This window comes from Monodelphis domestica, chromosome 4 (assembly GCF_027887165.1).
Source record: "Monodelphis domestica isolate mMonDom1 chromosome 4, mMonDom1.pri, whole genome shotgun sequence".
Classification (NCBI taxonomy): Eukaryota; Metazoa; Chordata; class Mammalia; order Didelphimorphia; family Didelphidae; genus Monodelphis; species Monodelphis domestica.
Genome location: NC_077230.1, coordinates 320,829,651 through 320,856,147, shown reverse-complemented (window position 1 = coordinate 320,856,147; position 26,497 = coordinate 320,829,651). Strand labels below are relative to the sequence as shown.

The 26,497-nt window shown below is 44.6% G+C and overlaps 1 protein-coding gene across 16 annotated transcripts in view; it reads right to left on the bottom strand.

The window, feature by feature from the left end:
• RCBTB2 (RCC1 and BTB domain containing protein 2) overlaps nt 1-26,497 on the bottom strand; it is a 65,152-nt gene that overhangs the window by 18,691 nt on the left and 19,964 nt on the right. For 13 of the 16 annotated variants that reach the window (XM_056794845.1, XM_056794842.1, XM_056794854.1 and 10 more), the window contains 9 exons: nt 26,172-26,236; nt 17,486-17,644; nt 16,863-17,013; nt 11,836-12,002; nt 10,124-10,282; nt 9,419-9,526; nt 6,411-6,553; nt 3,710-3,900; nt 879-1,005 (listed from right to left, as the gene is read on the bottom strand). In XM_056794845.1, coding sequence (XP_056650823.1) covers nt 879-1,005; nt 3,710-3,900; nt 6,411-6,553; nt 9,419-9,526; nt 10,124-10,282; nt 11,836-12,002; nt 16,863-17,013; nt 17,486-17,644; nt 26,172-26,213 — 1,247 coding nt within the window. In that variant the 5' untranslated portion in view covers nt 26,214-26,236. The remainder of the gene's footprint in view (nt 1-878; nt 1,006-3,709; nt 3,901-6,410; nt 6,554-9,418; nt 9,527-10,123; nt 10,283-11,835; nt 12,003-16,862; nt 17,014-17,485; nt 17,645-26,171; nt 26,237-26,497) is intronic. The other 3 variants (XM_056794848.1, XM_056794846.1, XM_056794847.1) reach the window with 1 other exon arrangement.

Genomic DNA, 26,497 nt, shown 5'->3' with positions numbered 1-26,497 from the left:
TTCTAGGAGAGGTGAAATGGGGACCAAATGAGTGACATCCATTGGGAACAGTTGAAAACGTTTTGGTGTATGATGATAAATACTAACAATAGTATGAGTAACAGGCAACATTTTAAGGTCTGTCATCTGCTAAATACCTAAAATGTTAAAATTATCTAAGTATTATTACAAATATTATCTCACTTGATCCTCCAATAATCCTGAGTTATGTGCTAATTACCTCTTTTTTTACAGATGAAGAAACTAAGGTAAATAGAGGTGAAGTGAATTTGCCCAGTTAGTGTTTGAAGCTAGATTTGAACTTGGGTCATTCTAATATCCTTTTGTACCACAAACTGATGAATCTAAAGAATTCAGGGAAATAAGATTTGCATGAACTGATGAAGAATGAAATAAGCAGAATCAAGACAATAATAACCAACATATATATGGCCTTTGAAGTTTCAGAAATACTTTAACTATATCTCATTTAATTATTATGACAAGGTAAAGATGACACACTATAGAAAACATTTGCCTCTGCCACTCGCTCTTTCCTCTACGATTACCCACTGAGCACCTACTATGTGCCAGACATTCAATGAGGCAATGGGGAAACAAATTCAAGAAATGCAACAATCCTTACTAGAAATGAGCTGACATTTGGTCACTCAAACACAGCCTGCCATGCCTTGTTCTCTCCATGCTTCCTGCGTGCGTACATTGTGCCTTCTCCCTCCTATCCCGTAGGGTCCGTGCCAGCAGGGCTGCATCTTACCCAGTGCATTGAGACCTCGGGGCGCCCCCACAGCACCCTGGACAGTGCCTGAGGGCTCTCAACGGGGGTCCCCAAATGAATGAGCTGTTTCCAGACCAGGCAGCACACATGTATTCCTTACCTAATTTTGAGAAGAACCTTATGCACGTAAATATATTTTCCATCCACCAGAAACTTCAAGTCCGCAGTCTCAGGGTTATCAAACTCTTTCTTTAGTGACTGTGCGACTGTAAGGTGGTCGTCCGGCTCTAAGACAACAAGAGACGTGATGAGAATGATCCAGTGCTACTCCTCATTCACAATAAACAGATTCTTTGGGGGATTTCTCTACATGTGCAATGGGCAAGACCCTCCTCGCCTATGCCCCAAAGCCACTACACACTCTCACTCATGATCCTAAACAGGTCCCAACTTCCTGAACTTTTTCTAAACCCTTACCTGCCATCTTAGAATCAATACTACATGTTGGTTCCAAGGCAGAAGAGTGGAAAGGGCTAGGCAATGGGAGTTAAGTGACTTCTCCAGGTCACACAGCTAGGAAGTGTCTGAGAGTCACATTTGAACCTCCTGTGCCTAGGCCTGGCTTTCAATCCATTGAACCACCTCATTGCCCCTTTCAACAAACTTTTTATGCTACACTTCAAATGTACAAGATGAAATCTCTTAGTATGAATGAAGAAATGGTGTGAAAGAGTAGAAAAAAGCACTTGGACTTAGAGACAGAAGACCAGAGTTTTCCTATAGATTCCAGAGCCCAAAAGTTGCAAGTCACCTCTCTGTACCACAATTACTCCTAGGGATATTATTTATATTATCTCCTTCAAAGGATTATTTCAAAGAAAGTGTTTTATAAATTATATAATGTTTTAAGGCTTACAAAGAACTTAAAAATTTTATCTCGTTTGATCAACCTTGAGAAGTGTTATTATTATTCCCACTTTACAGTGGAGGAAACGGAGGCAGAGAGAGGCTAAGTGCCCAGGATCACCCAGATATGAAATGTCTGAGGCAGGTTTTGAACCCCAACCTTTCAGACTCCAGGCCCAAGGCTCTATCCACAGAGCTACCTAATTGTGTAGTAATAAATAAATGGTAGTTTTAATAATAATCTCCTAAATTATTTGCAAACCAATGCTAGTTACCATTATCATCATCATCATCATTATATGTTTCATCCTGGTGAGAGGACGACTTTAGATTCTAGAAGGCCATATCAGAAGAGCATGAATTCTGGTAGATTCTATCAACCTGGAAAGGCTTGGGTCCAATGACAAACCACCGGTATGTGTGTCACTTGAGAAACCTGGCCCCAGGAGTTGCAAAGTGATAAATTTTTCTGGTCAGATCTACTATCAAAGGCCATCTCCCAAGGTGAAGAAAGTTCGGTATCTGCACTATGGATATGGGAATACCTCTACACTAATAATAATAAAAGTACTGCATATTAATATCTTATTGTTAATGAAATAGGTAATTTGATTTTAATATATTTGTCATGTTGTTTTATCAATAATAAAAGGATGCTCTTTTCTTTTAGCCTGTGAATTTTAGATATTCTCCACCCTGCTTAGTCTTTAGAAATTCTAGCCACCAGGAATGTTCACACCCCTACTTAAGGATTAAGTGTTGAGGAGGATGGCCTATGACCGACATGTGCTAACAAGTGACAAATCAGAAAACAACTGACAGTCCCCTAAGTCAAGCTTAAACTACCACTGGTACATATGAGACGCAGGAAGTGATATAAAGAACTGTCTATATATTAGTGTGACTTCCTCTCTCTGGGCTCTCTCTTGTGGAGACATTGGGCTTTGCCGAGTTTAAGGCGGCGTGCTTGTTGTCTTGGCGGTATGGCATTTGCAGCTTGCCGATGAGGTGACTGGGAGAAGCTTTTAGCATACTTGGTGAGTGGTTAAGCTGATTACTCTTTTCCTTTCCCCTAAAGCACTATCCTCCTAGGAGACCCCTCATCTTGGAGGAGACCTTATGGTTGGTAGCTGAGCTAGATTGAGAAGGCCCCTTGGCCAAGGCCTCTGAACTCCTGCCTGGCTCAGCCCAGGCTGGAGCAGTTTAAATTCTCTTTCCTCTCTCTCTCTTCTTAATTTCTTCCTTCTATTGTAATTAAAACCACTCTAAAATCCCAAACTGATTTAAGTAATTTATTGGGATTGAATTAATCCCTGGCAACCACTAGTATAATATAATCAGTCAATAACCCCTAAATTTTACCCTTACAAGCCTAGCTGCAGACTATTTGTTTTGAAACACTTTTTCAAAAGAACCAATCAGTAGAAGCAGGTCCTCTTCACAAGTGCTACATGCTTCCCAGGACCGCCCCACCAGCACTATCTTGCAATATCCATGACATGGGATCACCTCATCATTCCTTCACCTTCTGGCTAAGATTGAGCCATGTGGACAATAGTCCAAGGTGCAAAGTGGTAAGTGATGATGGCCCTGGCTAGTACCAGAGTCTCAGAAGTTTGTTGACTATCCCATCATCCCGAGGGAACTGACCTGGCAGCGTGGTTTTACCTAATGCTGAGTTTTTGCAGAACTACTTAGCAATGTTAGACAGGGAAAGCCTGCATCATTTGGGGGCCCATCGGACAAATTCCCCTCACTCCTGGAAAGGTCTAAAGCAGGAGGCTTCAGTCTGGTAAAGCCTTGGGACTCCGAAGAATAATGTTTTAAAATGTATAAAATAAGCTATACAGGCTTACAAAAGAAATCAATGACGCTGAAACAGTTACCCAAATATTTTTTTAAAACAAGTTCATGTGTCCCGGAAGCAGGCTTTTTCCTTTACAGACGCATGGCTCAGCCAGCCCCCCCCCCCCCATTCCCATTATCTTTCTCAGAAAAATTTATTGCCTCCTTTCATGGCTGTCCTTCACTCAAAGGGCCCCCTCGATGCCCCCTGCAGTCCCTCAGATGCCACCCCGCACTCACCAACAGAGAGGAGGCGCCACGACACAGCTGGGGTGGCGAAGCAGGCAAACACGTCGTCTGTGCAGGAGAAGTGCGTGAGGTGTGGGATGGTCACGGACTGGCCCCGGCACTGGCCCCACATGTAGATGTGGCCACTCTGGGTCTTGGCCGCAGAGGTGTGGGCAGAGTGGCAGGCAGCGACCTCAATCACTCTGCATCGTGAAGAGACACGAGGAGGCCGGTTAGCTGCGGATGGCCATCTCATCCGGGCCCACCGACCCCTCCGCCAGCCTCAGCCTGACCCCAACAGCCTCGCGAGCCCTTCGCTGGACATGCCCAGACACAACACCTTTCCAAATCTACCTCCTAATTAAACCAAAACCCACAACACAGAAGGAAGGACTTCTAAGTGTTTCTTAAAACTCCACCTGTTCAGCGTCTATGAAATGTCCACTACAGCAGGGCCCGTGCCTAGCCTGTACACACCCTACACAGCAGCCGTATACACAGAGTACAGGGGCCGCGCCTGGGGTAGATGTGTGTGGGTGGGGGTGGGGGTGGGGGGGGTCTTGTGTGTGAAGGGGCGCCCAGCAGCCCTCTGAAGAAAGCCAGGGATTCCGGGGGTCAGGGGACACAGGCAAAGGCGGCAAGGGGGGAACCTGTTTTGCTTGACCGCGCCATTTGTTATAAGGGTTTTATTTGTCTCTTCCTTCCCCCAAAAAGGTGAGGAGGAAATGCTTACTAATCGAAAATGTTTCAAAATTAGAAATAAGCCATTGAAAAAGATGTTCCACAAACTCTCATTTAAAAACTGCCTCTTTATTATTATTTTTTTTAAATAACCACTTCATTTCTAGGGGGAAATGAAGAGTCTTGCAGGTAGACGCACCTGCATGCTGGAGATCCCTGAGCCTCCCGTCTTGGGCAGAGGAGTGAGGCCGCCTGAGGCCAGCATAAAAAGCCCCAGGTGACTTGACCATTCCCCAGAGCATCCCTACAGAGACTGCAGAGCTCTGCTCATTTACTGGCAGTCTCCTCTCTATAATAATCCACCAACAAGCAGGAGGGCAACTCCTCAGCTTCCTGCTCGGGCCGCATAGAGTCGGGCCCACGTTTTCTGCTCTGTATCCCTGGCGCTCAGCCCAGCGCCTGCCCCAAAGCAGCGTGGCTGCCCTCCCCGCGTCTCACTTCCGGTCCCTTGGCCCCGTGCTTTCAGCCAGCCCAGCTTCTTTCTGGTAACTCTAATTCCATGCAGCTTGTCACCACAGCCTGGGAGGCTTCCCTGCCTCAGGGGGAGCAGGGTAAGGAACAATAGGCAAACGGCCATGGAAACAGGAGATCAGACAGGATAACTGGGAGGTAAAGTTTAGAAGAGCTCTTTGTGGGAGCAAAAAACTAGAAAGGGGGGGGGGGCACCTATTGCTTGGGGAACATTTTGAGTCAATTATGGCGCATCAGTGTAACGAGATACCCGAGGCAGACTTGGAGAAACCCGGGAAGAAATGCTCTGATGCGGAGCCGAGGGAGCACAACCAGAACAACGGACAGAATAAAATAATGCGGTAACAGCTCTGAAAGACTGAGGGATGCTAACCAACGCCGTGGCCCGGCGGGTGCAGAGGCTGCTGGATGCGTTTTACTGGGTACAATTGTCACAAAGATTTTGTTTTTCTTTTTCTTTTTCTTCCTTTCCAATGGAGTAGGAAGAGGTGGAAAAAAAAGAAAGTGGATTTATATTCACTGAAAAAAAAAGAGCAAATTAAAAGAATGAGGTTCTGAGGCCAGCCCTGCCTCTGCCCAGGCCCAAAGCTGCCACTGCCCACGCCAACAGAATTGACAGTCACGATTCCTTAACACAAATTGTCTGTTTTCCCTGTCAGTCTTAATGGTCTCCAAAGGAAACTGTCATAGGAAACTGCTAAATGCTCACACAACACACCCCAAAACAAGCTTATTATCTTTCAACTAAAACTGCTCCTTTTCCTGAATTTTCCATTTTCTTTGTTTCTTAAACCCTTACTTTCCATCATAGACTCAACACTATATATATTGATTCCAGGGCAGAAGATTGGGAAGGGCTAGGCAATGGCGGTTAAGTGACTTGCCCAGGGTCACATAGCGAGGAGGCATCTAAGACAGAATCCAAATCCAGGCCTCCTGTCTCCAGGCCTGAGTATCCAGTGAGCATTTCCATTTCTCTTGTGGGTTCTCTGTCTCTGCAGGCCCCCAGATTCCTGGGTTTCGGTCTCCACTGCCCACTCACTCACCTCCCCCTCCAGTCTGTCACAAATCTGTCTTCAGGGCAAGTCTAGTCATGTGACCCCACCCATCCCCCAACATTACACGGGACCCAGCTCCATCCCACAGATGCTCTCCTAGCTCAGGGGTAAAACATAAATTCCTTTGTTGGTCACTCTCTAGGCCATTCCACCATCCAATCAAACTGTCCCTCGCCCATACCTCATCTCCTGCCTCCACACTTTTGTACGGGTGCACCATGTCCGCGGGCAACACATCTCTCAGCACTCTAGTCTAAGTTACGAATGACTCCGTGGATGGAGGGAGTTCCCTACACTGACTGAATCACGCATCCAGAGTCCCCACGCCCTCCTGCCCCTCAAAGGCAAGACTATAATCACAAGAGGGAGATTCCCCCCACGGGCCGCCCATCTGCCCCTCCCCTGGGAGCCGCCGCGCCATCACTAGAAAATGCAAGCATTACCTGTCCTTTTCCACGTTGACCAGAGTCGGGTAAGACTGGTTGCTTTTATTGCCGGTGCCCAGCTGGCCGTACGAGTTGGCTCCCCACGCGTACAGCTGGCCTTCGTCCGTCAGCACTAAGGTGTGTGCGTAGCCGCAGACGATCTGCAAAGAGAGAAACGTCGGCTCAGGGCCGCAAACACAGAAGCAAAGCGGGCCTCCTCGGAATGAACCAAAAAGGAAGAGACCTCGTGGCAAAGTCCCCAGCAGCTCTCGAGCTGTGCAGGGCCCACACCTCCACCGCCCATCCCAAATCCAAAGGAAAGAGTGTTCCAACTCCAGCGATTTCATTCTCCTTGGCTACCACTGAAATAAAAGTAAGCCGAGGCAAAGGTCAGTTTGCTGAGAAGTACGATTGTGCCGCCAGTAGAGAGGGTTTCAGCCTCCCACAGAAGCAACGACGACCCCAGAATGCCGGATGGGGAAACAGTAGGACGGGTTACAAAGCCTGAGGCATCGGCGCCGGGAAGAACAACAAACTGTTATACAGTCTAAAGCATCACCGTGGGAGGAACAATCTGAGCGGCTGGGAACTGGGTCTGAGGGGCCGGCCCCTGTTTGAGCGTCCTCACCGACAGGGAGCGAGAGGGGCCCGGCCAGACTCCTTGTTGCTCGCCTGCATCCTTCAAGGACGACAGGCTTTCTGGAGGCCGGAACAGAATAGCGACTAGCAGAAGTGACCTTCCACACTCAACGCAGAGGCCAGGAGGAACTTCCAGGAAGGCCGATTTCCCCAACGTAACTCGAGAAGCGTGAGTCAGGCAGTGACAAAAACGTCAGCAGTGATACAGAATGAAACGAATAGCAAAACAGAATCGACTTGTATTTTCCCAATGTTCACATCTTACTCATTTATAAAAAGATAATTCGGGGTTCATCTATGTCTAGAAAGATTCCCAATATGTGACTCGGCTCCGCAATACTTCCTCAGGGTCTACTCTGCCCAAGGCTGAGAGGTCATGCTGTGCACTGGAAAAGAGGACTTGACTGGTCAAAGCCTTTCAGAGCCATCCAAAGAAGACGAGTTAGTGCTCGCCCTGGGGACGACGCTGCCTCTAGGGGAAACATAGCTATGGGGTATTTGGAAACCCACTTATTCCTTCTAAGCAACAAGGGAAGAACATAACTGGGTTTTTCCAATGCTTTTGGCAACCCTGTAGCTTATAAAGGCAAAAATATTTTTAAAAAAAGGCTGCCCCAATCTTATACCTAGCTAACATGGCGGTGACTCTAGTCAAGAGAGATTATGAAGCAAGAAACTGCTAGAATTAATGGAACACGCATTAAACAGCAGACCGGCATGACAGTCAGGCATACCTGCTGGGTTCAATTCCTGCTTCTGACAAATATAATAGCTAGTTATAGGACCATGCACAAACCTCTTAAATTCTCAATATTCCAATGACTCTCTAAGACTATGTTACAAATGAGTTGTCCATCTGCACCAGTGGAGGGAGTTTCCACACCAGGCAGCTACCACACTGAAGAAAGCACAAGTCCAAACTGAAAAAAAAATATACAAGTCACTATGCCAGCTGCCAAAGATATAAAGACAAAACCAAGGTGGTACCTGACCTCATTCACCAATATGGAAAAAGATCATTGGACAGGGTAGAAAATATTACCAACGTGGGGGTGTAGAGTAGAAATTAAGGAAGGACTTCACGGAGGAGGTGGCACCTGGGCTAGTCCTTGAAGGAAGCAAGGGATTCTCAAAGGCAGAGATCAAGAGCTTCGTTACGGGGACAGCTAATGTTCCAATCTGACTAGAATACTGTGTAAAGGAAAAATGCAAAACAAGTCTAGAAAAGTGGATGGAAAACACCTTCAGGAGAGTTTTAAATACCAGGCTGAGGCGTTTGCATTTGGGCTAAAGATGAAGCCGCCAGCATGTCTGAGCAGAGGAGGGACGTGGCCCAGGCTGGGCGGCTTGAAGATGGGAGGCCAATCAGGCGGCTCTCCTGCGGATCCTGTTCAAAGATGATGAAGGCCTCCCCTGAGGCGGCAGCCACGAGAGTGGAAAGAGCATGCAGAAACCAGGAAGGCCAAATGGCAGACCCGAGCAGCTGCCCGGACAGGCGGGTGAGGGAAGGAGCACTCATGAAGCAGGCCCCGTGCTGGGAGCCCTCCGGGGAGCAGAGGGAGGGGACGTCCTCGGCAGAAACAGCTCAGGACTGAAGCCTGGCAGGAGAGGAGACCCAGCCCCGGCAGGGGCTCACACAAATGGCTCCAGGGGTGAGAGTGCTCAGAACGAGTGACGGGGGCTCTTCGCTGCCCCTTTTGGTTTGAGAGGAAGGCCCCAAGAACAACAGGTTTTGTGGCTGCTATGCTGCGGGAAGACAGTCTGAGCTCTCACTGAACCAGGCAGGATCTCGCCGGGATGAGCCCAGGAGCCTGCAGGGGGCAGGGAAGAGGAACGGTCGCTGCGGGCGTCACACAGTCCCCTAAGGGCGCCGGACAGCTGTGTGGCAGCACAAACTAGTCCTGGGCGCTGCTGTCCGCTATGTGAGAGGCAGACAATAAAGGCCACAGGGCGAGAGAAAGGGATTCGAGGGCGGAGGACGGTGATGACCCGGGACAACGCGGCGCTCTGAAGGACCGCCAGGGCAGCGCCAGGACAAAGAAGAGAATGAAAAGGAGTAAGACAAAGGGAGGGACGGAGTGGAGAGGATGAGGAAGGAGAGGAAGATCAGAGCTCCAGCTCACGGAGGACCTGTACAAGGTTTGCTCATTCCCGGGGGAGGCTGAGCACAGATAGTGGTCTTGGGAGCTGATGAACCGGCAAGGCAGCCTCCATCCTGAAGTCTGAGGACGAGATATGAGATCTCTTTGGGAAGGAGAGCAGACAGGGCGGAGGCTGGGGAGGAAGGAGGAGGCCAGAATGGCACTGAGACCCCGCTATTAGAACCTCGCTTGCTACATGTTGTTTCTTTGCTGTTAGAGGGCTGAGACACGATCCAATGACCATACCTTGTGCACCCGAATGCCTTGTAAAGCGGCTATTCTACAGGGCGTCGCCTGATTGCCGCTGCTGCCCAGTCCGAGCTGCCCGTTTCCATTGTATCCCCAGACGTAAACCTTGAAAGAGACCAAAAAAGTCAACACACATGTAAGTGCCTACTCCAGACACAGTGCTGCTAGGACAGAAGCACAAGCAAAAGCAGTCCATGCCCTCGAGAACGAACAACGTAGTGGAGGAGACAACAGACAAATGATGTAGGAACAGACATTCAGGAAATCGGAGATAACAAACATGAAAGGGCCCAGAAAAGGCTTCTAGCAGAACACGGGACGTTAGCCAAGGAAGCTGGGAGGCAGAGATGGGGAGGGAGAGAATTCAAGGCATGGGATACAGCCAGAGAAAATGCCCAGAGCCAAGCCATGGGAGTGTGCTGTGTGAAGAAGAGCCTGCAGGCCAACATTACGAGAGAACAGAGCATGGGGGGCTGGGGGACAAGACTGGAAAGAGAGGAAGGGGCCAGATGGTACAAAGCTGGGGGATTTGAACCCAGGCTGTAAACTTCTATAAGAAACAACCACCAAAGCCCCAGATGATACAAACCATGCTGTTTGCTGAAGACCTTAATGTAACACAGATAATATGCTTTTTTAAATAAAACAAGTCTCAAACTACCAACATGTTCCACAAAATTAGAAACCTCCTGCTTTACTTACCTCACCACTCTCCACCACAGCCATGGAGCACATCTGGCCACACGCTATGGTGGTGACCATCTTGTTCTGTAAGCAGCCAGTAACTTTTCGAGGAATGGGTTGGTTGGCTGTGGAGCCAGAGCCAACCTGTCCTGAGTTATTATAACCCCAGGCAAACACCTATGGGAGAAGAAAGCAGTCTCTTAACCACACTAGAGCAAGAACTCAAATGAACAATGAAATCTTTGCTAAATAATAGTAATGACACCCTTCTAGAGTCCTTTTACAATCACCGCAACTCCATGAGGTAAATCTTTTATAGATGAGGAAACCAAGGCAAGAATTGAATAAATGACCAGCAAAAGGTCACAAGAAAGCTGATGAAGTGGACTATTCCTAGATCCGGACATCTGATTGCGAGTGTTTTTTAAATTCATTCTCACACACACAAAATGCCATACTGCCTGTCTCTCATATATATAAGTGTATGTCTATGTATGTATGGGTATGTTGATTTAATAAACATCTGATCAGCATTTTCTATTTAAGAAAATTTTGTGTAAAACACCAGAAAATGACATATTTGGCCAAAAACTTTTTCCCACTGAAAAATCCTCTTATATTTATGTATGTCTGTATGTGTCAGTAAAAGACATTTGTTCCTAGTGTTTTTTTGCACTTCACTGTCACAATATAGAAATAATATCAGATAAATCACAAAATATTATAGGTAGTTATGTGGACAAGAGAGATACAGAAGGCACTGTAAGAACTGGATTTTACAATGAAATCTCATGCAAGAAGGAAATGGAACTTTGGCTGCCAACAGGGGATGGGACTGGAACTTCCAACTAACAAAAGCAGATGGACAGTTGGGAAGAAAGTTCTTGTCCCTTCTGAACTGGGAGGGGAAGGAGCAACTTCACTGAGCTTAGCCTGCTATAATCCCTCATTGATATGAAAAGACCCAGATTAGCTATCTTTCCTTATAAATAGTGGACAGACTTTTTCCCTTTAGGGAAGGCAAGAGACTATCCACCTAGAAGATTTTCCTTCAAATCTGTATCTCTATATCAGGAAATTACACCAGCCTGACTCCACAACAGTCTTCTGGGACTTGGGTCCCCAGACCTGAGCCCTTAACCCCTGAAAGGGATTTAGGTTGAAAATAGAATAGGGATTTCCTGTTCCCCTCTTCCCTAACCTATCAATCCTGAATCTCCAACCAATAAATAGATTTTATAACTTACAGAAGAACTAACCATTTCATTCTTCAAATGTACTGAAGGAATCAAGAGAATATGAATCCAGGAAAGCAAACAGAAATCAGGGACTGCAGGGGATTTTCTCTTTACCTTTCAGCTCTGAATATTGATCCAACTTAATCTTTTCTGGGGCAGCTCTGCCTGGGAGAGGAAGTGGTGTGTCTCTTAGAGACCTGTCAAGCTTTGGTTGGTTCCTGATTCCCCTCTAGTACAGTTATCTACCTTATTGTTAAAGTAGAATTAAAGCCTAAGGAATATTAATAGATGAGGAGAAGGATAAGATCAAATCTCAAAGGAAGAATCAGCAGGGGAGACAGGCTGAAGGGACTTAAATGCCAACTTTTAAATCCCTAAATTGTTACTACAACCACATAACCAGTTTTTGGGAGAAAGAAGGATCACAAGAATCTCGTTAATCTTCTTCTTATGGAAAAATAAGAAGATATATACTTAGTGGAGCATTTTTACCTCGCCATCAGATGTCAGTACCAAGGAATGGTGAGATCCACAGGCCACTTCAATGATTTTCCTGTTTCCAATATTGGTAGAGATATGAATGGGTATTAAACCATGATTAGTTGTTCCATTGCCCAACTGGCCATAAGTATTATGGCCCCAGGTATACACTTCTCCTTCTGAAAATTAAAAACACAAACAGAAAAATAAAGTTTCAATGGAAATTATCTTCAACTATATACCACAATGATTTAACAAATGAAATTGAGTTAGAATATCAATTTCCCCAATTTCCCCAGTAATTCCAGACTGCAAAAGATATTAGAAAAATCGAAACTTTGGTTTGCATGCCTAAGAAAAAAGATGAATCTTCAAAGCAGAAAGCTGAGAGGAAGCCTTAAAAAATTGGAGGTCTAATTTCTAGTGATTTTATTTATTTATTTTTTTTGTGAAGAGGAGGTGGGTCCAGATCTATGATTTCATCCAAGTGATAAACTCTTAATTCAACATATCTATGTTATGTAGTCTTAGAAGGATGACTAGGGCACTGAGAAGTTAAATGGCCCCCATGGACTCACAGCTTGTATACATCAGAGGCAACATATGAACCAAGATCTTCTTGACCCAGAGGCCAGCCCTCTACCTACTAGGTAAAGACACAGCAATATGTTATGCTAAATTCCAAATAATACTAAGGCCAACATTAGGCAAGTATTATCAGAAACATCAATAATCATCATCATATTCATTTAATGCTTTATAAATCGCTTTTCTTACAACAACACTGTGAAAAAGATGAGAGTAACTATTTCCTGTGGAGAGCCATCAAGCTCACACTGTCTGACATGGTCACACATGAGTTCCAGAGTTGCAAAGCGACTTTCTGGAAAAATAAGGCACCCACGGAAACCCCCTCTGTGTGACATCTTTCTCTAATGGAATTGTTATGATTATTGTTCCCTCCCCAATACAGGAGAAATAATATGAAAGCAAAGGGTTAACACACCTATATCCCACCTTAATCCCCCCAGATTATTACCCTAAAAGATTACATTCGCAGAATTAAAACCTAAAGATCACTACCCATTATGCCCCTCCTTTCCCTCTTCACAGAGTTACATTCACTCTCATTACAAGCCAGGCAAGCCAAGAACATCAATCATCTTCAAGCCCAGGTTGACAGGACACACTTCGCTGGTTTGTTATGTTACAATAGCCAGAGCAACATCTCCAAGTACCCGAGTGAAACACAAGAAAAATGTCACTTGAAAATTGAGGAAAACCCAAAATCTGGTCTGTTATTAAAATGCCCTCTAACCATGTACCTAACTACAAAATGTTTTGTTATCCATCCCCTAAGTAATTGAGATTGATTGTGAAAGCTGACCAAAAGTAACAATGATTCTCTTTAGGTCAGGGAGAACTAACCTCTAGATCACCCTGTCTAAGTCATTCATCTATAGCAACAATATTTTGTTGACTAGCTCCTTAGACTACGTATCTGTTGTTAAGTACTATGGAAACATGTATGTTGAGAATGAATCTGTGTGCCAAGTAGATGTGTGATCATGAGGGTATAAAATAAAGCCAGGCCTCAGACAAGGCAGAGCAGTTTTTTCTGTGAAACCTGTGCTGCGAGTTGAATGCGAAAGCTGTGTCCTATCCATCATTCCACCGACACCATCCCACCTCCAAGATCCCATCCCCTATGGGAGGCTGGCCCACCCCACAGCAATTTCCATTTTACATATGAGGAAACTGAGGTTCAATTTCTTTGCATACCTATTATGTGATGAAGTAATAGCTAATATCTGATAGAAAGCATAGCCAGCTTTCCTGAGATTATTTTGTTCATAGCGTTCTGGAACTGGAATGGGCCTTTGAGGTCACTTTATCTAGCCTACACACATCTGATGATCAGGAAACCAAAGTGCAAACAAATGAAGTGAGCTGCTGAGTGTCAAATAGGAACTGAAACTAGAACCTACGTCTTCTGACTCTCAGGCCAGCACTACTTCCAGTGTGTATTTCACTCCCTTTAAAGGAATTCATCTTGAGAAGAATGTAAAGAAAGGGGCTTAATGGTAGAGAGAAGCTTTATTCATATTCTTAGAGAGCTATGGAGAGTTGTCTTAGTACTTAGAATGTTGATTTGTTTTCCTAAGAGAGTATTTATATGGATAATATTAAGATTATCTGGCTAATTCTAACACTGTTCAGAGACTGGATTTTAGCCATAACATGTAAAAATTAAATTGTTTAAGAATACAATAAAAAGTAATTTTATTTTCTTTTAAAAAACTCAAATTGGTTACTAGACCACAATAGCCACTTAAAAAGATTCCTCAGGAGAGGAGGTGGGGTATCCCTCCTGTAAATCTGGAGTTAAAAAGAAGTTCTGTTAATGCTGAAAAACAATTTTTACACTGACACTACTTTGTCTTCCGTTCTCAGATCCTGGAGAGGTTAACCCATCATATGTAATAGAAATAATAATCTGTCAAACTATTTCTGGTTGTAATAAATGGGTACACTCTGGCAGTGACTAGAGAGATGTTAGGGGACACCTGAGAGTGCCTATTTGTTATGGAGATAGAAATACTTCTGAGAGATAGACAGATAGAGAGATGCTACTAGAGGGGGATACTCTGGGGTGGCCTATTGATCACTACTGATGGCTAATAGATCAAGATATTTCCTACCCTTCTCCTCCCTTCACCTCCCAGTTTCCACCCACACCCTTCTGCCTCCCTTTCCCCTCCCCTGGTCTTAGTCAGCCACCTTTTAAGAAACTCAGGGGAACTATGAGATTTCAGAGAAATATTCTTTACTCTTCTTTTCTCAAGTAAGGGGGTTTATTGGGAACAACAGGATGAAGAACTCAGGTAAGATAAGGTGAGAGGGATGAGGTTGTCCCTAATCTATAAGGAAGATTAGGAGGATTTTGGGAATGTCAGTCCTGTCACAACTGTGATATAAAAGTCTGTCAGGGAGATGGAGGACAACTGTTAAATCTTCTTTCTTCTTCCAATTACACAAAACCACCATCAAAAGTTAATTTCTTCATAGCCTAATTCCAGAAGCCCTTCCCCCCCCCCCCAAGGGTCCTTCAGCCTGGGACAGAAGCAAACAGGGATCAGTTCTCAGCTTCTTCCCCCTTCAGCCAGAAGCCAAGGAAGACTCTCTCCAAAACCAAGAGAAATAGTTCAAAGCTAGAAATGCCACCTTCTTCTCCACCACTCTGTCAGAACCACCAAAGTCTCTCTCTGCCTAGATCAGAAAAAGCCAGTCTCTCCCTTGGTCAGAAAACCCCAGAGAAGAAGTCTCTTAGTTCATCTCCTCTGGTCAGGCTCCAACTGCCTTTCCTGGGAACATTCCATTTGGAATCTTCACCTTGATTGACAGATCAGGTCCCCAGCTTTCTATCTTGCATGCATGAAAATGTTCTCTTCCTTCATGCCTCTTCAACACATGGAGATAGTGGCCCTGGCCCTGGTGAGTTCTACACCTTGTAACACCCATTCTCTGAGCCTTCATTACTTCAGTCATAAAATGATGGAATCCTTTTCGGCTCTCTGAGATGACTGTGAACCTTATTAATAATATTTAGAAAATGAAACTTTAGAGCCTCATATGATCCTTATGTTCATGAAACTTGACATAGGAGTACTTTCAATCCCTGGCCCTGTGACAAATTAAGTCTGGTATTTCTTGATTTATACTTAACAGAAACAGAAAACCCAACAATTCATGTAGAACTGTATCCAACATTTAATATCTGTTGCTCTCCCACCAGCCCCAATTCCTCTAGCTTAAATAACTCCTACACTCAATTCAATCCTGCAAACAGTTATCAGGCATTTGAAACACCCAAGGCAACATGCTAAGTGCTGGGGATACTAAGACAAAAATGAAGCCATCCCTGCCCTCCAGAGGCTCACATCTGATACTCCTCCATCTCTCTCCCAACTAATTTTCTCATGTTTAGTCCTCTTCATTACTCTTCTGTGTATCCCTTCTAAGTCCTTGTAATGACCATCCTGCCCCCAGAAAAGGGAGAACGGAATGCTTTCCTCCTTTCAGGAGAGGTGAGGGATGGAGGGTGTAGACTACTGAATATCCTCTCAGACAATCTTTTTGTTGGCTTTGCTTCACTATTTTTCTTTGTTATAAGGAAAGGTTCATCACAGGTGGGTTGGGAGACATATCTAGAAATGACTGGTCTCAAAAGCAAAATAATATGCCATGTTACTGGTTATAGTATTTGTTATCCTAACTGCATTTTTAAGGGCCATATTTTGAAAATAAAAATTGGTAAAAACCCTAAAACATATGATCTGAGTAAAAATATCCTCATTCCTATGACAGAGATGATACAATCCTCTTAAAGGGCTGACTTACCTCATCTGACTCATCTCTCAAATTTGGGGAAGTAAAACAGATTTTGTCAAATGCTATTTCTAGGTTTTTCTAAGATTCTGAGGTTAGCAGTCTATTCTGGCCAGTTGTGTAAACAGCTCTAGTGTCTCCAGGAAGTCAGTGAATGGATGCCACTGGGAGGAACAACTCTAAGTGTTTTAAGAGGCCTCCTCCTACCTAAGCAGAAATTACCTTTTCAGATGGACTGCCCTGGTGTACCCTCACCTGCATTCCACTCACGCCCCTCTGTCCTCACAGAAGCACCACAGCTCAGCAGAGGCAGAGCCAACATCTGCCTGCAACTGTTCAAAATATCAACTGTTCCATTCCTAGTCAGGCAAAAGATTTAGAATTTGGGGGCAGGAGGAGCTGGGTGGCTCAGTAGATGGGAGGCCCTGGGTTCAAGTCTGGCCTCAGACACTTCCCAGTTGTATGACCCTGGGCAAGTCCTTGTCCTCACTACTCATCTGCCCTGTTACCATCCACAGTCCTGATTCTAAGACAGAAGATAAGGGTTTAAAGGTGGACACATTGGCTGACCATTGACACAGCACTCACTCCCCGCAGGGGGAACAAGGGATAGAGCAAACACTCAGCGGTGGTGTCTGCACCCATATTACCATCTGTTGCAATGACGACGTGAGGGCCGCTTCCATAGCTCAAGCAGACTATTTTTTTGCCGCATAAGTGATCAATCCGCCGTGGTTCGATGGAGTGCAGAATATCTCCTGTGCCCAAGCAGCCGCTACAGTTGGTGCCGAGCACAAAGACCTGTGGGAAAGCAAACGTCAGCTTCAAGGAGTCTCACGGTGAAAGGTGCATAAAGTAGAAGCAAAGTGTACACAGCAGCTAGAATCGGGGCATGGGGGGGGGGGGGGGGCAGATGAGGGGGATGCCAATCCAAGTGTGATCAATTGCTGCCTGGGTGACCTTGGCTTCCTCATCTGTAAAATGGGGATGGGCTAGATGGTGTCTAAAGCCCGTGTCACTTCTAAGTCTAGGATGTTATTATGATTTCCTTCCTAAAGCATGAGCAAGACCTCATAGAGGAAGCTAAAGATGACTATTACATACCAAATGACAGTTCTCTTCCCCTATACCAGACCTACCTCCGACTCATTTTATCTCAATTCCTACCTCTCCAGGGTCTGGAGATCACCAAAAATGACCTCAGCCAATTAATTACAACATGAAGACTCATGACTGAAAATATGGACAGTGGTGGGTTTGCGCAGAAGATTACCTCATCATTTTCGGTAGAGTACAGAACTTCATTTCCAGCACTGCCAAAGACACAGGCCTGACGAATTAACTTCAATTCATCTGGAGAGCAAAGGGCAAAAATTGGCCACTTCCCCACATCTAACATCTTCAAAGAAGCCAAAAACCCATCCTCTGCTACCTGAGAAGAAAGGAGGAAGAAATGATTAAGAATACTTACGCAGAAGCTGGTTTTTCTTTGCCCCCATAACACTGTTTCCATGACTCTACAATGGCTCCTGCAGCACTGGAGTGACTTTAAAAGGCTTTCTCCCACAGGAGGAACGCTCCCCGCAAACAAAACGCCCACCTGCCTGCCTCACAAAGAGAGCATCAAGACCTTTGGGCAGAATCACACAAATCGGTCTCCTTGTTTTTGCAGCAGATCATTCGAGGCTGGGTATTGGGGAGCAAACTATTTAGCTGTGTTTAAATGTTGAAAAGGCTTTAGACATCGCTCCACTCACCAGGCTGGCTGTGAATACAAACACAGCAGAAGAACACCGTCCCAGAGACAGCCTATATGCCGTGAACTGATGCTTTAGAGTAAAACCAAAGGGGAGGAAAGGTCATAACCAAAATCAGAGCTCAGGAAAAAAAAAAAAAGCAGGCCTGAAGACGATTCCAGGAAAGTCATCCAAAGTTCCAGCTTTCTATTTGAAAGCTCAGAGCTTTTGTTTTCTTCTGACTCAACAGAGCCAACACAAGAGGACACTCTGATCGAATGTCATCAGGTTGCCAGGATCAGCATCCATGGGGAGCCTTCTGAGTCAAGTCAAGGCAGGAAGCACTGATTAAGCACCTGCTATGTGCCACACATTGTGCCTTCTAAGCCCTGAGGATTCAAAGAAAGGCAAACATAGGTCCTGCCCTCAAGGAGGCCACGATCTAATGAGGGAGGCAATACACATAAGACGCTATATAAGTGCTTTAAAAATATCATCTCGTTTGATTCCCACAATAACCCTGAGAGGTGGGCACTATTATTGTCCTCGTTTTGCAATTGAGGAACTGAAGCAGGCAGACAGTAAGTGGCTTGCCCAGGCCAGTACCTGCATGACATCAAACTGTATGAGCTCTATCCAAATGGCACCATCAAGTGGCTTCTACAGAGAATGTTAGCACTAAGGGGAATGGGAAAAGGCTTCTTGCAGAAGGTAAGATTTTAGCAGACTTCAAGGAAGCCAAGAAAGCCAAAAGGTGGGAAATTTAGGAAAGACATAATTCCTGGCAGGAGAGACAGTAAAAATATACTAAGGTGGCTAACAGGAGGCCCAGGACTGTTGATTCAACTCTCTTAAAGTCACAGAATACGACCCAAAGTGAATACAAAAATGGCAGGTCCTTTGGCGGTTTTCCTTCATGCTCAAAGAGGACCAAAAATGAGATCTCCACATCGGGGTCAGACTGGCGAAGGCTCCATCCCGGCCAGCTCCGGCAGAGCCCAAAGGTACACTTGGCCTAGAGATGTCTCTAAATGTGGACATCTATTTCTTCTGAGCAAAAGGGATTCTGCTTTGCTCACAGAACACAGCGCCTTATTTGATGCAGGCAGGCAACAGCAGACAGTCCTGTGCCAGCATCTCCCACCGAGCCCAATCAGTACCCAAGATCTCCAGAGAGGCCTTTAAAGTATCCTTGTCCTGCTTGCTTGGTGCGAGATCTCCATAAAACAGACTCTGAGGCAAACACACATCTGGCATTACAATCCCACAGCAAGCCCATCAGAGTTCCACTCTTTGCAGGAGAGTCTGAAGGCCTGGCAGGGGAGTGCTAGACCGGACCCCATTGTCGGGTCCCTTAGCTTGCCAGGAGACCTATAGAATCTTCCAAAGAGAAGCCATTCCCTTTCCCGATGGGGCTCTGGTGTCCTGTCCAGATTTCCCAGGCACACGATGAGGTCGGCACAGCACTCTGTGGAATATCCATGTGGTGGGTGGCCTCCTACCCCTTCTCTCCCACCCTGGCCATCAGAGCCCCCCAAACACTGAGCTGCCTCGAGCAAGGCATCCCTCAACCTCATCCTCTAGGTGGTCATCCCCAGAAAGTATGCTGCTGAGGGAAATGAGATGAGCCATAGTATTCAACATCTCCCCATTTGCAGGGTCCTTTATGAAGAGGCAAAGACAGATAAGTCAGAGTCAAAGCAAGATGGAATGACCAATTCAACTCAGTGCGAATCCTTCTGTCCCGGGCACCATGCTAGCTGCTAGGCATACAAAGATGGAACAGTCCTTGCCTTCAAGAAGCTTACATTCAACCAAGGAGAAACAACACATAATGAAAAAAGGAAATATTTATATGCAAAACAATTATTGGAAGAGTGAAAAGCTACCAACTGGAGGATCAAGAAAGACCTCATATAGGAAAGGGCACTTGGGAGACCCTGAAAAGGAGCTAAAGGACAGGCAAGGGATGGGAAAAGCATGCCAGGAAGGGGAAGGCAGTCTGTTCAAAGGCATTGAAGTGAATGGCCACTGGCTAAAACAGAGGTGGGGAATGACAGGAAATCAATCTGGAAAGAGGAATAAGTTCAGAGTCAGATCGTGAAGACATTAAATGACAATTTCAAGCCATTCAAGCTTCTTGAGCAAAGGGGTAACTAAGTGGAAAGAAAGGCGCATATAAGAAATACCATCTTTAGGAACTCCGAAGAGCAACAGCATACTCTGTGACGAAGAAAATTTGCTGAGAAAGTCCATCATCATTGCTGACCAAAGTTATCAAGATTTGGGTTGTGGTTCGAGGAGCCCTAAGCATTTACACAGGGTCCTCCTCAAGAGGAAGGTTCTCCATGGCCAGAGACTAGGTGATACACCAGCTTGGATCCCAGGTCCCCAGCAGGCCATTAGGGTACAGAAACAACACCTGGAGTCACCAAGCTGCAGTGAGAAGAACCCAAGACTCTGGCTATGACAGCCAGGAACCTCTCTGGGCTTCATGTTACTCCTCTGTAATAAGGACAAGAGCTCAGCTTGATGAACCCTGAGGTCAGAAATGCAGGACTCTATGACACTAGCCTGAGGGGTGCCTACCCTTACCTGTACATGGGGCTTAGCTTGTCCCCCAACAATTTTCCTGCAGGTTCCCATATGAGGTTTCTTAGAACAGGAATGGGGGGAGGGAGAGGAAGGGAACAACTTTGAACAATGGGATCATTTTGCTACAATCACTGGACATTTAGGCCAATCAACAATTGTGGCTGAGTGATCACAAAGTGCCCTTACTGATCAAAGGGGGGTAGTGCAGAGCCAGCACTGGGAGCTGCTCCCTTCTTCCTCTTCCCAGCACCCTAGGACACTTTTTGCATAATGCAGGCCTCTCACATAATGCAGACCTCAAAGACAGTTTGAATTTGCCCTCTGGGCACTCGGAACCAGGCTTGTGTGGTGGATATCTTTGTCAGTCTAATCATTAGATTAGGCCACATGTAGTCCCCTGAGGCCATTTTATCCAGCAGAAGGGGCACCTCTAATTGGTGGTCAGGGAGAGGAGCACTGTATATGGCAGCGCTCACGTATAGTGCTACTTCCGGTGATGTAATCCTTTGCATGGCACCTGGTTCTGAGCAAAGGATTATGTGGCTGCACACAGCATAGTGAGCAGTGATCTGGGGGGAGGGGAGGCGGTGATGGTCCTGTGCAAGGTGTGACAGGCCCATCACAGCCAGCGCTGCAGCCTCCATTATCCCAGACAGCGTATACAGATTTGTTCATAGTTTTTTTAATAGTCCGGCTCTCCAATGGTCTGAGGGACAGTGAACTGGCCCCCTGTGTAAAAAGTTTGGGGACCCCTGGTTTAATGAAACCAACAGGCCCTCCTTCTCAGGACAAGGCTTTTTAAGTATAAAAAATAAAATACATAGGATTATACTGACATGTACTTGTATTGAAGTACAACTCTCAAAATATTTTTGAAAGTAAAGTCAGATGTCAAGTTAAGAACCCCTATGCCCATGGAATGTAGCAGATCAGAAAGTCAAACTGGGAAGAGAACAGCACCTATCAGACTTGTACCTATAAGTACTTTAGATCCCAATGGCCAGACCACATGATTTTAGAATGGCCAAGCCTTCAAGGTGATAGAACTGGGTTTCAAAGCATATCCCTGGGGCTTTTGATTTTGCTGGGATGGGCTAATAATAGACAATGAGGGCTTTGAGTTCATAAATGTGTGTGCAACAGAAGGGAATACAGGAACCATTATCATAAAATATTATCAATTACTTTTCACACAAGTCTTTGGATGTACAATTTGACTCCTGGAAAACTCTTACCTGGACCACCTGGAATAACCACCCCTCAAATTCTTGAGATTTTAATTTTCTTCAAGTTTACCACCAGCCTCAATCCCATCCCACTAATCATCTCAATCTACCTAAAACTTTGTTTGAGTGGTAGTTGATGTGGCAGGGGCAGCCAAGTTCCGAATTCCAAGAAACTATTCAGTTTCTCAAGGTCCCTGGTATTTCTCGATCATCTTTTCCAAACTATAGAAATGTGCTCTACTCTTCCTACTCATTTGCATTTGTATATAACAATTAACTTAAAAAGGACCCAGGGCTGAGTCCAGGACAATGCCATTTAGTGTTGGCAGCATCAAAGACCCACCTTCAGGTTTCTCACCTGGCATGGCATCTACTCCAACTTGCGTTTGAGCTCTTCTCCCTGCATTTACTCAAACTGGAAGAAGAGGTAAGGGAAATGTAAAGAGAAAGTGGCAAAAGAAGTCTCCATCCATCATGTATATGAACCAGGAAGAGCAATGGCCAAAGAATCCTTTAAGACCTTTCCATAGGCAATTGACCATCTTGATTAGTCAAGTTCTCAATTTAGGTTTTGGAACTAGGGACCTTTGGGGAGCGTGCTAGATTTTTCCACACTTTCAGTTTTCTTGACTTGAATCTGCAAAATGTTTCTTGTCAAGCTCTGTAGTTATCTACCCTGATATCTCTATTAGCCATTCTACTCTCAAACTAAAGGGATGCTTATATAATGGAGAGTTGGCATGTGAGCTAAGGGACATTTGTACATCAAAGGAGGAGTTCTTGAGTCTCATAGCATGTTAATGTTCATTGGACATCAGCTGGTTGCTCAAATTTAGTCATGAGGCACAGCAGAGGCAATCAAGTGCCCTGGCTGACTGCACTGACAGGGACAAGATGGGGATGTTGACCCTCCAAATAGTCTAAGCTTGCTTCCTGCCACTGTATTCAGAGATCATTTCAGTGTGGAATTCTTTGGAATGAGTTTCTGCAAGGCAAGGAATAAGTGATCTTCTAGGCATAGTCATTTCTCAAGGAATTTCAACTGCTCGGTTCACAGAGGAAAACCCATTCTTACTACTGTCAACAGTCAGGAACCAACATGTAATGACATTTACTTGGTCACAAATTACTGCAGAATTCTGGCATGGAGTGCAGCCCTTTCTGAAGACAAGGGATTACAGCCTAAACACACCAATTTGTCCAAAACAACCGAGGATGGGCAGTGGGACTTAAAAGAGAATAAGTCTAGGCACCCAGGCACCCAGGACCAGTGAATAGCATCCAGGGCAGTCCCTTGAGCACAGAACACCTACACCAGAACAGTTTACTACAGCAGTGGGCAAAGGGAGCTCTCAATTTTCAACATGTAGATCACCACAGGCCAATTGCTATATGGTCCCAAAGCAGAAGGGCTTCAGCTTAACCCTTCTGATACATCTGGGCACCTGCCCAGTAAATGCAAATGACAGTCATTTTAATGACAGCCTAAGCAAGTCACAATTCATTATGCTGTGAATTCCCCAAGGGCAGGGCCTGCCTTTTACCTCCTTGGGTGTTCCCAGGTCTTTATTTAGCACAGGATCTGGCACATAGTAAATATTTATTGACCAATTAATCAAGATAAATCTTTTATTTTTAAAAATCAGAGAAAAATAATTTTTATTTCTTATCCTCAGATTTAAATTATCTGAACCATTGTAAATCCAGTAAAGAGGCTTCTGGTGAAGAGTATACCAATTCAGAGAATAAGTGTTCTTCAACTTTGTCTACGGCACTAAAATATAAGTGATATCTAGTCACGAAGCTGAAATGGGACTTGAACACATGCCATGCTGATACTGAGGCCAGCCTTAATGGATCTCTTTACCTCATTTTTCTCCTCTCCTCCACATGACTATAAATGTGATAGTAATAGAACACAGCTCTGACCACATCTTGTTCAAGAAACTCCAAAACTGGCTCCCAAATGTCTCTAGGATGAAATGTAAATTCCATTGTTTGGCATTTAATCCCTTCACAATTTGACTCTGACTTTCTTTTCCAAGTTTATAATATGTTACTCACTTACATAAATGCTACAGTCCAGGAAGCCACACTCACCTCCTTCCTGTTCTCTGTCTAGGTTACTCCATCCACACGTGCCAGAGGAGGCGCTCAGGGTGTAGGCACGCACACCATCACCCCAGCACAGAGTTCACCAGAATTCCTTATGAGTAAGCCAGAGGGTCGCAGAGCAAGGCTGCTTCCCTCCCCCTCTCCACTCACCTGAGGACATCACGCCCACCTCCACCCCCCCAAAAAAAGGTTCACCATCACAGTCCTGGACAGGCTGCACAGGCTGCACCATTTATCCTCTGGTTCTACTCCAAACTCTCTCTCTCTGTGTTTCTAAACCACCAGAAGTACTCTGTACTTATTCTGTACATGTATTTTGTATTTGTATCTATACAGTGGAATGCGTAAGATATGGAGAACAAGTGAGTCTGGTACTGTATATCTTAAAAACTGCTCAGACTGTACTTTAGAAGATCTGATTAAGCTATTCTACATTTTTAACAATGGAGGTACTTGATCAGGAATGTATTGAGAACTTTTAAAATTACTCCACCCTACTCAGACAGTGCCTTAGGGGAAGATAAAGTTGCAAACTCCTGATTGAACAATGAAAAGTCCCCAACTCATATCTTATAGTAAAGCTAGAACCTTAAGCTAGGTGGTTTATTTTTAGATCTAATACAAAAGGGTGCTAAGTACCTATAAAGGTTAAATTAGTACCTAAAAGGTCAAGCAACTTACAAAAGGCAAGCTTAACAAAAGAGGTGTGAAGTACTCAGAAGATATAATCTAACCAGAGAAGGTGAGAACCAAAGAAGATGAGAACTAAGAATGGGCAGTCCTGGGAAAAAGCATCTACTGTGATTGGTAGATATGAAAATTTAGGGGAGGTGACATAAGAGAAAATTTCTTTAAAAGGAGAAGTCAGTTCAGGTAATGCAGTTTGCATTGGAAGTCAGTTCGGAATTGAGTTAGAGTTCGGTAGTGGGAGTTTGGAGTTGAAGTGGAGGACTGGAGCTTGCTTGGAGATGATCTTCTGGTGAGTGATAAAGACTGACTTGCTCTCCCTTAGGCTCAGAATCCCAGATGACTTGGGTATTTTCATATTTGGGAATTTCCCATGGCGACCACTTATTTTAGATTTTAAGTCAAAACACTAAAAATTATTTTTACCAGTTTGGCCAAAACCTTTAAGCTTTGGCCTTTACAATTTTTAACATTTAAAGTACCCAAGAAGACCAGCTCAGATGCCACCTCTGACACCTCACAGGGACCCTGGGCAAGTCCATGAATTGCTCCAGTTACAGATCAAGTGCAGATGCCAATGAAATCACAGACCTGGACCAAGAAAAGGCAAACCTCAATATTTCATATTTCCCATTTACTTCTCTTTGCTCCTATTGATTCCCTTTGCTCGTGAGAGAAGTTAAGCTCCTTATGGGCGAGGACTATTTCAATTTTGGCAGCATCCCTGAAACCTAGCACGGTGCCGAGCATAAATATTATGAAAGGTTCTTAATAAATGTTTGCTGACTTGATTTGCCGTAACAGTCACTTATGTGTTGAATAGGAATGCATGTATGAATGGAGGACAGATTGCAATACGCATTATTAGAAGGAATACACACATTACTGACATAACAGAACCATTTAGGCATATGAGTAATGCAGAAATGATGTGGATAGAAGTTTTATGGGTTCTTGTTAAAAAACTAAGCTAAAAATTGCTATAAGAAATGAGAGGAAAATAATGATAGTCAATGAAAGAATATAGAATTTAGTATCAAATTAGTTCCTGATGACAGCTCATCAAAAAGACAAGAAACTATGTAGTTATATGCTTTTTCACACATGGCTAATGGTGGCTAAGATGAACTAAAATTCAAGAGCAATAGCTGGTCAAGTTTCAACATACTTGCTATGTTTTCAGAGATATGACTTGTCCTATAACAAGGTCAAATGGTAATAATAAAGGTGTGTTACTTATTTGTTTGTTTTTAAATTCTTACTTCCATCTTAGAATGAATGAAATACTATGTATTGGTTCTAAGACGGAATAGTGGTAAGGGCTAGGCAATAGAGATTAAGTGACTAGCCCAGGGTCACACAGGTAGGGAGTGTCTGAGGCTAGATTTGAAAAACTGTCTCTAAATCTGGCTCTCAATCCACTGAGCCACCTAGATGTACCATGAAGCTATGTTATGACAGAATTGTATTATATTAATGGAAAAATGTATAGATCCATTGCTGTTAATTTATTTGAAAGCAATAAGAACACTAAGCTTTACTGAAAGAAATTAAACAACATAGCAAACATGCCTCAAGGGAGCAGAATGTTCTGTCTAACCTGGGCACTTGCTCCAGAAGAAAGAGAATGCTTGGCTTCCATGTGGCCTTGGTTCTTTGCAATCCCTGAAGGAAAAATGCATAGTAAAAATCAGCACCCTTCATGTTTCATGGAACCTATTAGACCAAAACCATGCCATTCTTAGCTAAAAGAACTGAGTGGAATTCAGCTCAAAAATGGAAGAGAGATGAGCAAGAAGCTAGAAGGAAAATATCAGTTTGGGGTAAGGTACTTCAAGGTTGAAATGCAGGGACTATGAGTATTCTGGAACTACTCTCTGGTCCCTCAAAGAAATCCTCATTATATACTTGAAGAAAGTTTGCACT